The sequence below is a fragment of the Anthonomus grandis genome, chromosome 7 (assembly GCF_022605725.1).
Source record: "Anthonomus grandis grandis chromosome 7, icAntGran1.3, whole genome shotgun sequence".
In the NCBI taxonomy this organism is placed as follows: domain Eukaryota; kingdom Metazoa; phylum Arthropoda; class Insecta; order Coleoptera; family Curculionidae; genus Anthonomus; species Anthonomus grandis.
The window spans coordinates 25,819,806-25,834,395 of NC_065552.1; the positions used below are offsets into that span (position 1 = coordinate 25,819,806).

Sequence of the window (14,590 nt, forward strand, 5' to 3'; positions counted from 1 at the left end):
CCTAACTCCTAAAATTCCCAAAGGATTTGGATAAAACTTGTTTCTATAATAGATAATAATTAAACCGATTTTGTCCAAATCCTTGAGTTATAGCCATTACATTTTTTTCCATTTAATAATTCAATAATTTTTTATCAAAAAACTTTCGTTTGTAGAGCTTTGCAACAACCTAAAATCGGTTTTGATAATTATTATCTATTATAGAAAGAAGTTTTATCCAAATCCTTTGGGAATTTTGGGAGCTAGAGCATTTTTCATCTCTTTAACATTTGGCTTTTTAATTCATCGCAACGAAACCTTCTTAGAACATTGAAAGGGCCTTTCAATGTTTTAAGAAAACCTTAGTTTGTGGGGGGGGGACCACCATAATTCGATTAAGATATTCATTGTTAATATCTGGACAAAAAATTATTAAAATCCCTTGGGAATTTCAGGAGATATACGGGTATTATATTGATTAAATAGCAGGAAGCGCGGACGATAAATAGGTTGCTGGCAACCGACATATGCTGCTTCTCGATTTTGGTTGCTTGATCTCACACACATAATTTAATATTGCCTTTCCCATTGACTAAAACCAAAGACTACATCAAAACGCTCATGGTTCACAAAGGAGCTCATGACATCGAAAAATCCTTCTCTCCAAGTCTCCATACGATTAAAAAATATATCAATCGTCCAAGATTTCATCAGTATTTTAATTCATACCGCTCTTTATATCGTCGTTTAGTTGGGGTCTTAAACAAAATTTATTCAGATCAAACAAACAAAATAAAAGCCAGTGTAGAGTCAGTTTTGAAATATAGCCCAGAATCTTCAAAAGAACTTAAATCGTACCCGAAACCCCATTGCTTATTAAGAGAAATGCTTCAATCCAAAGCTATTTCTTTTTCCTTCCAACTAACCAAAATGAACTGAAGAAAACTCTGTACTCTTTGAAAAACAAAAATTCTGCAGATGATGGGATTTCTGCTAACATATTCTTTATAACTTACCTGATTCAGCTTGGTGTGCAGTGGTTGAGTAGATTAATCATCTTGATGGACATTACCATTGGACATTTCCAGATTACCTAGAATCAACAAATCTTGATATAGATCAGGGAAAGTTTACGCTGTTTGCCGACGATACTTAAAAATCAAAACTTTATTTGATTTTAATCTTCTATCATTGAACTCAAATAAAACCAAGGTCTTTGGTTTTTCTTATGGATGGGATCTTGATTGGAGGTGTTCCAACTATATAGGAAAACAGCATCAAGAGTCTTGACTTAATCATAGATGAGGAACTAAAGTTGGAAGAACACATAGAAAATCCTGCCAATATTTTCAAAGTATATAGATTTTGTTAGACTGTGATATTTTGTTTGCTTTGGTTGTTTTGCAAAAACTTGGTCCATAGGTTAGTATATTTTGCCTTGATCGAGTATCGTCTGAGATATGGAACCTGCTTTTGGGGAAACCCTAGCCACTATCTTTTGCAAGTGCTCTTCATATTACAAAAACGTACCCTTCGTTCTATTTGTAATGCAAAATCTAGGAATACATGCAGGTTTCATTCATTCAAGAGAGAATTTTTATTGTCACCGGTTTACACATACTGGAAGTTGCTAGCCTTTCATACAAACATCGCCATAGGTTCTAGGTATGTGACACGCCAACTATGCAACTTGCGGCTATTCCTACTTCCACTTTAATGCGAAAACCTATCTTCTATGAAGGCATAAAAGTGTTCAATCACCTCCCAAAGAATGTTAAATTGGCACCTAGCCACTAGCTATGTTCAGAAAACAATTAAAAATATTTCTAGTGAAAAAGGCATTCTGTATATTCCCTTGTAGAATTTTATTCTAACGTATTTTAATAATTTTGTTTACTGTTTTAATATATAAATGTGTTTTTATGCCATATTTTTTATTTTATACATATTATGTTGTATGTGCATACAAGTTTTAATATGACAACTGGTATATTTGCGATATATGTTTTTTTTTATCTCTATTTTAACTGTAAATTGTAGGTAATTAAAATTAGTTTTCTGCATTTAACATATATTACGTCATTTAAATATTTTAGTATTTTTGTACCTTTTCTTCCAGCTTTGTTAACAACTTTATGTTATCACTAATAAAGCATATTTTGACTTTTTATATGTAACTTCTTTGTTAGTTATTGTAGCATGTGATACACATACATTTCTTTAAGAAACTTTGTAGGTCATATAAAATATCTGTAAGCTATAATATTTAAATGAAGTTTTTTGATGTCAATGTCATTGTATCCTGCTTTTTTCTGTATTGTGTTTTTTCCCAACTTTTGTCGATAACCTCAAAATATATTCTAAAGTAAGGCTGATTGCTCGACATTAATTACAAGCATATTTATATAATCTATATAAGGGTACTGTGCTCTTAATCGAATTAAACTGATTGTGAAAAAGTGTCCATTACATCGACATCCACCATCTTTGGGATCATTTCGAATCTTCCGGAACAAAGTATAATCAAAGTTCAAAATATATATATATATATATATATATATTTTTTTTTCGAAACGAGTAAAGACTTTTAAATAAAACTTTGTACAGTTACTAAGTTTATATGCTCTATTTAACGAACTAAAACTTCGTTTTGGATTGTCTTCAAGAGTGGGTAACACCGGGGGAGCCTGGGAACAATTTACCCCAAATTTATGTTTGTCGTTTTTACGTAGTTTGAGCTACAGAATTTAAAAATCTGCAAGTTTTTGTAAGTAAACAAGGTACTCTAGTCGCACGTCGCTAGATCTCACCGTTTTGGAGAAAAATGCTTTTGAAAATTTCATTACAAATTCACTTTTTTATTTTAAAGTTCACAATTGAGGTGCGGAAAAAATTGACTATTATGTTTGTTAGTCCTACAACAATTTGCTTTTTAGGTTCGAAAATCATAAAATAATTGTGTTCATCTGTAACACCCTGTATCTTAAAAACTAAGACGTTTTAAATCCTACTTAATATGAAATTTTAACATTATTTTGGGAGAATACGTGGCTAAAATATTGACGTCTAATTTCGGGACACTGTATATTTTGTGACATGAGTATGTTAAACATTTTTATCTATGGTGGTTCTCCAGAAGCTGTACTTCAGATTTCTTTTATTTTATTACAACTTACTTTAAATTATTTGTTAGCTTCAAACTCTTGTATGGTGCATAAATAAAACACTCGAAATAAATAATAATATATAACTTTTTGAAATAAAGTAATCAAATAAATTATAATTGTATAAAATAGAGTTCGATGCCAAAGGGCTAATATAAAATAGACTAGCCAAACATTCTCTTTAGCCTTTCACATAATAACATTGTATTTTTAAAACCACTTATTGCTTTAGATAGATACTTTTCACTGTTTAGCATTAACGATATCGACAAACTCTGGCTTCAGAGAAGCCCCACCAACCAAAAAGCCATCGATATCAGGCTGTGAAGCCAACTGTTTACAATTGGCACCGGTGACAGAACCACCATATTGAATTCTGACGGATGACGCGACGTCCCCACTGACGTTGGTGGACATCCATTGACGCAAGTCCTTGTGGACTTCCTGGGCTTGTTCTGGGGTGGCGGTTTTTCCTGTGCCGATGGCCCACACTGGTTCGTATGCGATCACAACGTTAGTCCTGTAATTATATTTTTTTATTTAATGTTTTCGTTTAACCATCCAGAAGTTTTTAGGTTTAGGAAAATGCTTTTTCAATACATGGAAGTCCAAAAGTATTTAAATTGGCCAAAGCTTCAAAATACAAATTATATATACACCTTAAGTTATATGATACCTTAAAAATTTTAAGTTAAAACATACAAATACAAATACAACTACAAATCATTTATTTGTCAAAATAAGAAAAAACAAATACATTTTATGAAAAAAAAGTATGACAAAAAGGACAGTTCATCGATTATAAAAAAAAACGCTTCACATGCTCCTTTTAGGAGGATTCCTCCATTAAGGAAAGCATAATTATGTGAACTATCCTATACATAACAAACAAACAAACATGTAATATTTAAATAGTCTGTATGATACAGATGTTACCTTAGTTTTTTGAATTTTCTGAATGTCAAGACATAAAAATTGGGAAAAGTGATCTGATAGGTTCAAATCCAACAACCAAAGCCTCAAAAGAAATGACATTTGAAATTAGAAAATTGTCAATACAAGATTGTGAGTGTGGGGTTATTTTTGTTGGTTCTCTAATGATATGGCACAGATCAAATGTACCTATCAGATCAAAAAACATTGACGAATTAAGACAAGGGATAAGAAAGTTTACATTGAAATCACCTCCCAGTATCACAGAATAGCTGTTCATAAAAACACTATCAAGGAGATTATTTAAACAAATAAAGATTTAAAATTACCAACAAATAAAACTTCCAATCAAAATGTCGGCACATTCTACATTTTTTTCTACACAGAAAGGCTTAGATCTAAAATTTCAAAATGTTCCCTAAAATTGTCATTTTTTCACAGCATTTAAAAGTTTTTCTGCTTTATTAAAGTTTTGATTTACATTTTTTTTAAGCAATCAGATTGTATTTTAGTGACTTGATGGAACCAATATAATTAACGAAACCTCGGCCAAGTTAAATATATTTAATCTTTACAGAATACACCTACCAGTCTTTGATTTTGTTGGCGATGGCTTGGGTCTGTCTGAACACGACCTCATTGGTTTTGCCACCTTCGCGCTCTTCCAAAGTTTCCCCGATGCAGGCGATTACTTTCAGACCGTTGCTCAAGGCGAAAGCGACTTTTTCGGCGACCAAGTCGTCGCTCTCGCCAAATATTTGGCGACGTTCCGAGTGGCCCAGAATCACCCAGTTTACACCGATATCTTTTAGCATCAACGGGGAAATTTCGCCTATAAAGAAAATTATAATAAAATCATAAAATTATACATATTTTTCAGCAAAGGTTGCTGGGATCGGAACACATAATCTTATTATACAGTGCTTTAGTGTCTTACTTTTTACTGTGCACCCTTAATAACTTCTTAAAAAAAAAGAATACGTCAATCTAGATAAACAGGGGGACGATTAATTTTCTGTTTGACAAAGTTGTGTCAATCACCTCCTTACCTCCAGCTAACCTCACTTCGATATGTGAACCCTCATTGTGTGACACGTTATTGTAACCAGCATTAAAAGTCTGTTTAACAATGCAAAAAAAAATTAAATCGGTTGACGTACCAGCGAATAGTGATCAAAAATATGACTAAAAGGAAGTTATTAAGGGTGGATCGTTTTGAAATGAAAGCACTGTATTTGTATTTATCAGATATTTATATTAGGAGTTTAATGACAATAATTTTATCAACAGTTTTTTTTTTATTTTAGAAAGGAACTGTTGTTAATTCTCCTGATTTTATATATTTACTTAAAAACTATATAAATACTTGCATATACATTGTGCTAGTTTGGGTCTATAGACAATTAAATCTCATCGAGAATGAAAATAAATCAGCAATGCAGAATCTAGATCCAATATTAAAAAAAAATTTAATAGTTTTATTTACTTTGAATAACTTCGTTTCTAAAATTGTTATATTCACAAGTGACCCTCCAAATATTAAGAAAATATCTCAAGGGACTTTGAATATAGTAATAATTAAGTGTTTGATGTCAATATAGTGATGATTAAGATCATCTTAAAAGGTGTAAGATGTAGGTGTAAAGGTGGAGGGAGATATAGAGAAGATAGCATGAAAGCCATGGGATTATTCTTACATATTGACAATTTTTATGAAAACTACAGATTGTCTAGACTTTAAATTTGCAAGGAATTTCATATTGCAACTTAAGAATATTTTGCTATAACAATGATGATCAGAAACTGTATCAAACTCGAAAATCTTTAATGTGCTTTCTTGGTAAATATTTTTTATAAGAAAATTAAGCAAAATGAATTTACAGTGGGTATTGGAGTTTTTGGTTTTGATGAACAACAATATGGCTTTCAAGAATACAGTCACACTTTGAAAATAATAGCAGATTTACTAGTAGTTACAAGCTTCATTGACCTCCAAAAGGCATACAATTGATAGTGATGTTCTTAAATTAAAATTGAAAAAAATGGGTTTCAGAGGAGTTAAGAAGCATTGAATGGAGACCTATTCCAAGAACAGATCACATTTTGCACAAACACTTCAAATCAAACTCTAATCAATACCACATCTATGAAGTAAGAAAAGCAATAAATTTAAACAAGCCATTATGTTTGACAAAAATCATTTCTATACTGAGTTCATATCTGTCATGTCAGTATGTTAAAGTTGAAAATCTTACTATTTAGTTTCAGCGAACTATTTCTAAGAAACCACTGTAAATGACACAGTAATTATAGCATTGGTTTTATTATTAGTTAGTTAATAATAAAATTTGGCCTATCTATATTTAAATATATTTTTACAGAAGTCCTCTATTTATTACTTGCTCAGCTACATTCACATCTTTATGTCACATAAGAGTAACGAATTAATTGAAGATAGATTAATAAAGCCAGGTTTGATGAGGAGGTTATTAATTTTTTTTTAAAAAACAGCAATAAAAGGCAATGACCCCTTTGTCTTCTTGGAAGGGAGTTTTCTTGACTTAAATATTGGAGGAAAGTTTGCTGCTACAGCCTTTTGTGATTTTTCAAAAACGTTCCATTGCATTATTCATCAGGCACTGCTCAACAAACTCTTAAACTGTGGTTTAAGTCTTGCCCTGGAATGGTTTAGATCTTTAGATCTTTCTTATCAGGTAGAAAATAAATTCTTAGATCCTTGGGTATTATTTCTGATGAATTCTCAATAGAACATGGAGTTGCCCAGGGTTCTGTGCTTGTCGCTATATTATTTATGCTATAAATATCAGACTTAATAAAGGTTAATCAATGGTATTTGTTATTCCTTCTATCCTTAAAAGTTTTATTAAAACTTAATTATTAATTAAGATTCAACTATACTTGTATTAACCAAATAGTAATAAATAATAAAAACTTAGAAGTTAACAGTTGTAATAAGTTCTGCGGAGTGGTCATTGATGGTAAGTTGAAATTCCATGAACAGCCTTCAAAAAATCTTATCATTATGCTACCTCTCTATAGTAGAAACTTAATATCTCATTGTCCACTCCAAGAAGTGAATTAACCAGGTCCTTTTTAATTTCTCTAAGCATAAAAATATTTAACCATCTCCCAGTGTATATAAAGAGTGCTGAAATATTTACATGTTTTAAAGAAGCAATACAAAGCAAAGCATTTTATAATTTGGATGAGTATTTTGAATATGACTGAGAATAAACTTTATTCCTCTTTTTACACATCTACTGTATATGTTTAGGTTTCTTTTTTAGATAAACATTATTTTGTGTATGGTGAACTTCTGATTTGAAGTGACATTTTATTATGTAGTTTTCAATTTTCAACTTGTATTTTTACTTGTACATGATTTTTTTTACCTTTACTAAGCATATCCAAATACTACGTATTTATTATAATAATGCACATTTTGAATTTGATTTTGTATAAAGGAGTCTAGAATTATTACCAATGTTTGCAGCAAAAGTTGATCTTATTTTTGTCCTGTGTTAAAATATGTAAATGTTCATCTTATAAGATATTGCTTAAATAAGATGAACATTTATTTTGTTATAAATGTTCAAGAGTTCATGTTCCTCTCATAAATGAGAGGATGGTGTAATCATAGAAATCTCAAATTAAATTCAGATAAAACTGGGCTATTAACTTGAAGCAAAAAGTGTCACCCTGGATAATGCTTTAAACTAGGAAAGTCATATAAACAACATTTTTATTTTGTGAATATTCAGTCCATTTGTTTATGGAATACTCTTTTGGGTCACAGGGAAAAATATTAATGTGATATTTAAGGCAAAAAAAAAGAATATCATTTGTGTTTTTGATGACACCTTATAGAACTTTTAGTTTAGCCAATTAAGAAATACTAATGGTGCCTTCCTTATAAGACCTTATTACAAGTTCTAAACAAAAACCCTTAACTATTTCAAAGAAAGGCTTTATATGAAAAAAAGTTTAATATGTTAAGAAGGGAAATTCTGCAGTTAACAATTCCAGATAGATTCAACTGGCAGGTCAAGGATTTTCTTACTCACTCAATGCTTTTTAGTGTTTTAATTTTAATATATTAAATGTTGGTTTGAATTACTTTAGTACAAACTATGTTTATACGTATTATAATATATGAAACACACTTTGTGTAATTTATGACATTGCTCTGTCATGTATTTGTGATTTTTTTGGCAATAATACATTATTATTATTAATGATAAAGGCCAAGATTAAGGAGTACCTCTGGTCCAATTTTGCTAACCTCCTGTGACCTAATTGTTTTATGCATTGTGTCGTGTTATTTTTAGTAGCATTGTTAGTTTTGAGTAATTTTAGACACAAATAATTTTTAGTCAAATGTTTTATTGTATTTTAATGTAGATATATGTGTTTGCATTTTATATTTGTTGACTTGTAAAAGTGCTTTGCTTGTTGATAGGACTCAAAATGAATAAATAATAATTCAGAAGCCAATTAGTACCTACCTAAAACTTCTATGTTATATATTTTTCAAATTATTTAATACTGACCCTTAAGCAGTCATAAAACTTGTAGAGGTGCTAAAAATTAACAATTTTACTGACTTAATGAATTTGACTATTGGCATAAATACACTATTCTTATAAAATAAATAATAATAGTACTGCAATTGTTTCACATTATACCACTACAATTCATGCACATATTTTTTGCAATTACAAGCACTATGTTTATTTAGCACTAATAATCAATTTAAACTCAACACTCAACCATGTTACCTTTTAGATGTATGTAAGTATGAAAATAATTTGAACAAATTTTTCACTACCATTTTGTATATTTATTTTTCATATATGAATTATTTGACAAGATTTTTTTGTACATAAAAATGTACAGATGTACTATCACAAATGTATCAATGTTGTCAAGTTCGTCTTTAAACTGTTTAGTTTTTTATACATATTTAGTTAAGTATGTTTTAATAAATCATTTAGCCAGGTTTTTTTTTAATAAAATTTTGTGTCCAATCAATCTGTAGAAACCCAAATTTTGATTTTGAACTTTATGAGTGCCTACCTGTAAATGCCCCTTTATCTGCTTTATAACAATTCTGGGCAGCAACCTCAATGTTAGCAGGAGCCTGTGACTTGACATAATCCAAGTAAATAGCAGGCACTCCGACAATCACTTCTGTATCTGCATTTAAACCACTTTTTAAATTTCCCAAAATTTCATTGATTTGGGCCTTAGTGCCATTCATCTTCCAGTTGCCTCCTACTACAAATTTGCGACCCATGGTGTTCGACTAAAATTATTATATATTTTTTTAAGTGTGAAATGAAATGTGTATGAAATAACAATTATAAACAAATAGAATTCTGTATTTACACATTGTAATGCCTCTTGGTTTTTGATGCCATGAGCCTCGCTCACATAGGCATTTGCCCGACAAACACTTTTCATTTTTGGTTTTTATGTAATGTGGCCTTTTGTGTTATCAAAAGTGGCATAAGGGATGACTTTGATGGGTTTTATGCAGGTAAATACAATGTGGGAGTGGTTAAGGTGATCACAGGGTTTTTGTTAGCCCTTTTTTCTAATATTTTTTGTAAGGATGAAAAAGTAAGTTTTGGTAAAGTTTATAGAGGCACCGCGCGTGTTTCTATCAAAAAAAATTATAAAAATTCCTGTAATAACCTGGAAAAAATACAATTCATGAATGAAATTAGTTACACAATCTTGCTTTCAGCTTATATTATATTAAATGGATAAGGGAAAATTACATATGTACACATTTCTTGAGGGTTAAAATGGTGCAGTTTAAGTGGAAATACCTGTTATTGACTCTAGGAAACTCTAAAACTAGTATTTGAACTATTTGCTCAGCTTTTCCGGCAAACTCAATTTTTGGTTCAAATTCTTTTAAATTTGACCTCTAGTTCTGTGAAGGTGAAAGACGAACTCCGCCCCTGTATCTCCCTCTTCTTCTCCTTCTTCTTCTACTTCTTCTTGTTTTCGTTATGAGGTTTTTATTAAGGTGGGTCTACTTACTGGCAAACTCTTTTGCTCATTCACCAAGAGATAGCGGTCGTGCTCAAGAACAATTAAAAACTACTAGATTCATATATTAAGATCACGAATGGCTTACAATTCAAATTTAAAAATATTACAAAATAGCATATACGCAACAATAAATTATAATTCGCACAAAACTTACACTGCTTATTTAACTATGACTTATGTCTCTGGATACGAACTTGATTATCATTCACATCTAAGTACCCTAAGTTGTGAGCCCAAGTGATTTATTTATTGCAATATATTATTAAAATATATAAGTACAGACACATATATAATCATAAGTGGCAACTATAGAGAATATAGTAAATAAAATGTGCATTATTGTAGATGTTCTTTTTTTGTGACTCAAAAATGTTTTATGTTTCTTGCTAAGTGAGTTGGATGTGGGGTCAAATAAAGTTCAGGTATTAGATTTTAATACTGCTGATGTTTCGGTCTATATAAGGCCATTCTCAAGGCGCTACAATGGTTAAAAAACTCTGTTAAGAAACTCTGCCCACTTTGTAGACCTTCTTGGAGGGATCGAAATCGAGACCAATCACAGATTGGTGAGCTTTGATGTCGAAAGTCTCTACACCAATGTACCCATAGGAGAGTCTCTTAACATCATCCGAGACAAACTAAGCAAGGATGCAGCTTTCTCAACTCGGACCACACTGCCTCTGGACGGGGTGATAGAACTTTTGGAGATCTGTCTTCGTAATTCTTACTTTCAGGTCAAGGATAGATTCTACGCCCAAGACGAAGGACTTCCGATGGGTTTATCTCTTTCCACAGTAATAGCGAACATCTTCATGGAATGGTTCGAGGAACATGCAATAGATGCCTCCCATTGCAAACCCAAGCTCTGCCTTCGACATGTGGACGACACCTTCATCATCTGGGACAAAGAGGAAAAAGCACTTCAGGAGTTTCTGCTTCACCTCAACAATATCAGACCAACAATCAAGTTCACGATGGAGACAGAAAAGGACTCAGCTCTACCTTTCCTAGATGTCCTCGTTAAAAAGGTCGGTGGAAATCTACGAACTTCAGTTTATAGGAAACCAACACACACGGGCCAGTATCTTCACTATGAGTCCAACCATCCTGCAACCACCAAAGTAGGCATCATAAGATCCCTCTACAATAGAGCTCGAACCATCTGTAGAAGCTACGAGGATCTCAAGACTGAAGTGGATACCATCTACAAAGACCTACAACAGAATGGATATCCAAAGAAGCTAATAAGTAGGACCATCCAAAGGACGCGTCCAAATCAAATCAGAGACGAGGCCACCACGACAACCAGACTTCTACCCATACCTTACATTAGGGGTACATCGGAAAAAATCCGACGCATTGCCAGCAAGTACAATATTAGAACTGCCTTTAGATCTAGCACCACTATCAGAAGCGTGGTATCAAAGACCAAACCAGATGGCCTGTTGGATACCAAAAATTGCGTCTACCAGATCCCATGTGAGTGCGGTGACTCATACATAGGTGAAACGAAGCGCCCTCTAGAAGTCAGACCGAAGGAACATCGCAGCTGAACCCAAAGAGGAGAGGTTTCCAAATCCGGAATAGCAGAGCACGCGTGGCATAATGGACACAATATCCATTGGTCAGAAGCCAAGATTCTGCACAAGGAACAGCACTGGCGGAAGAGGAAGTTCGTAGAGGCAGTTTTCATTTCACAGAATCAGGGGATCTTCAGCCAGCCAAGCGTCGATGTACCCAACATCTGGAAGCCTCTACTCTCAGGACAGTGTAGGATCTAGAAAGAGGCGTGTCCTATCCCCAACTCTTTTCACGGATGACTTGCCTTTCCACATCGCTGCACACATTTAGTATATAAGCCTATAGAATAATATTTTGCTGTCAGTTTACACTTGATAACGGTTGGAGATACTTACCAACCGAAACGTCGTGTTACATTAAATAAATAAGACAATGCAAGTTCGACAAGATGTTTTCACTGTACCATTGTCTACCACCTTTAAAAACAGCTACAATGGTTGTTATTGGTGCTTATTTAGATTATAAAATAATTAAGTTTTTTTTTTCTGGAACTTTAATAATAGTTATTTATGTGTAAACAAGTGTGTAAAATGATTCTTTTTTAATGAATAGGAAATTTTGTCGACACATCTCATGAATAAAGAAGTTACGCACTAGTGCGTAAAAAGTGAAACTTTGTAAACCCTGGGAAGTGTGTAAAGTGAGTACTTTACGCACGGTAGTAGAAAAATTATTATAAAATAAAACTTAATGATTAATTTATTCTTACGGGTTACATTTTTATGTAGATAAACCTACACGCATTAATAACATACCACTATCAACTTTAATATGTTATGTGGTTTCAAATTATAACCAAGAGGAAACTATTTGTAGAGTACCTAGTAGTGGTTTATCGGATCATAAAACCGTGTGGTGTAGTTTTAAAATAAATAAAAAAGGGAGGGAGAAAGTTAAGCGGCATGACAGATTGTTTACAAGCAATAATTATGGAAGGTTCTTGTAACAGGCAGCCTCAACAAATTGGAAGGATACTGTAAACTCGAGTGACCCCTTGGAAAATTCTCATGCCATTTTGAGCAGTATTTTTAAAATATCTTTCTTTCTGGATAGCGAGGAGAATACATGTTTCGAGAAAGATCTTTTTACCATATAAGAAAATTCAATATGCATAATAGTTTTTTTGTCAAATACTTTAATACTTATAGATCTATATATCGTAGAATCCTAAAAGCAGCTAAGCAGCAGTATTATTATAGCAGGGTTAGAACTTTTTCTGACAGACAGAGGAAGACCTGGCGAATTGTTAATGAGCTTAGGGTTAGGGGTCTCTTAAAAAATGCACTGATATTAAATTAAATGCTAGTGCAATGAATACCTATTATAAAAAACTAAACTACCACTATAGCTAAAAATTTATCAAATGGCATACAGGGTGATACAGACTTTGAAGTCTTTATGAGTTCAGCATTCGTGTATAAAAAAGTTTTTCTTCTCACCAATTAATGTTATTGAAATTAAAGAAATAATTTTAGAATTAAAAAATAACAAAGCTTTAGGGTGGGATGTCTAAAATATTTAAACCGCTCTTTGATAATGCTCTTAAAGCCCTGACAGAGGCTATAAGTATTTCTTTTGCCACGGGTGTTTTCCCCCATTGTTTAAAGGTTGCTAATATCACAGATTAAACTAGCTCCGCTTGCATAGCTAGTTTAATCTGTGCTAATATAATCCCACTGTTCAAGGGTGGGGATAATGCAAGCTCCTCGAACTCCAGAGCAGAAGCTAACACTTTTGCCTACTCTTTCAACCAGAGTAGAAGAGGTAGTTAAGAAACAAATTTTAAATTTTGCACTAATAAACAATATATTGAGTTCTGCTCAGTTTGGATTTTTAGAAAAAAAATCTACAAGTGACGCAATTTTTAATTTTCGGGAAGGTTTATATAAAGTTAAATGACCGACAGGTTGCAGCAGCACTATTCTGTGACTTAACAAAAGCTTTCGATTGTGTTAGTCACTGAATATTGTTACGGAATTTGTAAGTTGGATATCTATGGTTTCAGGGGTAAGGCAGTGGAATGGTTCCGTTCGTATTTGAGTGATATGACGTACTACCCTTCCTAACCCACCACTGTAACTTAAAGTATTCAACGGCATGACTCACCCGATCGGATGTTTTTGGAATTTTTTGGAATGACTCAGGCAATCGGCACATTCTTTAATATATTTATAGGCGAGATAACAAAAGGAGAATAGATATATTCGTTCGACTCGAAGTGATAAGACTTGCATAAATTAAGAATTATTATTTATTCAAAAGTTATTGTTTGGGATATTTGTAAATATAATTGTTATTGGGAGATTGTGGCTTTATTGTGAGTGGTTGAAAAGAACCGGAGGTGTTGAGAAAAGGCTAATTTAGGGTGTTTCGTGCAAAATTGAAAAATGGGAGATGTCGTACTCAGAAAAGTAACAAGCTTTCCGGCAAACAATGAAAGTAAAAAGTTACTTCCCAAATATAAAGGCTCTTTCAAAGTCATCGAGGTTTTACCTAACGACCGCTATCGAGTAAAGGAGGATATTCACTTAGAACGATCCAGTAGACCTTACACTGCTGTGGTTGGATTTGGAGCAAATAAAGCCATTTACTCTTCTGGAAAAATAATGTCGCAGGTAGGCAAAGATACTACTACTCTCTCTCCAAACAGTGACACTTGAAACAGTGAAGATCGTTAACATCTTTGGTAAAATAGTAGCCCTCTTAGGCAAAACAGTCGCCCTCTTTGGCAAAATAGTAGCCCTCTTTGGCAAAATAGTAGCCCTCTTTGGTAAAATAGTAGCCCTCTTAGGCAATGCAGTTGCTCTGTTTGACAAAATAGTCGCCCTCTTCGGCAAAATAGTAACCGT

General features: G+C 32.7%; 1 protein-coding gene across 2 annotated transcripts; it reads right to left on the minus strand.

The window, feature by feature from the left end:
- Positions 1–3,212: 3,212 nt before the first annotated feature.
- On the minus strand, positions 3,213–10,095 carry LOC126738628 (triosephosphate isomerase). 2 transcript variants are annotated; one of them, XM_050444053.1, is made up of 4 exons: positions 9,932–10,095; positions 9,174–9,402; positions 4,665–4,908; positions 3,213–3,663 (listed from the first exon to the last, which is right to left on the minus strand). In XM_050444053.1, the coding sequence occupies exons 2-4, from the start codon at positions 9,391–9,393 to the stop codon at positions 3,387–3,389; spliced, it is 741 nt and encodes a 246-aa protein (XP_050300010.1). In that variant the 5' UTR covers positions 9,394–9,402; positions 9,932–10,095; the 3' UTR covers positions 3,213–3,386. The 2 variants fall into 2 exon arrangements, with proteins under 2 accessions (XP_050300010.1, XP_050300009.1); XM_050444052.1 differs by lacking the exon at positions 9,932–10,095 and adding an exon at positions 9,486–9,646.
- Positions 10,096–14,590: the final 4,495 nt, after the last annotated feature.

What these genes read in the sequence shown, in the direction of transcription:
- LOC126738628 (XM_050444052.1), bottom strand. Translation starts at nt 9,560, where the DNA reads ATGAAAAGTGTTTGTCGGGCAAATGCCTATGTGAGCGAGGCTCATGGC. An exon ending in AGATAAAGGGGCATTTACAG is followed by an intron (nt 4,909 to 9,173) that starts GTAGGCACTCAT and finishes TTTTCTTTATAG; the next exon opens with GCGAAATTTCCCCGTTGATG. An exon ending in GCCAACAAAATCAAAGACTG is followed by an intron (nt 3,664 to 4,664) that starts GTAGGTGTATTC and finishes ATATAATTACAG; the next exon opens with GACTAACGTTGTGATCGCAT.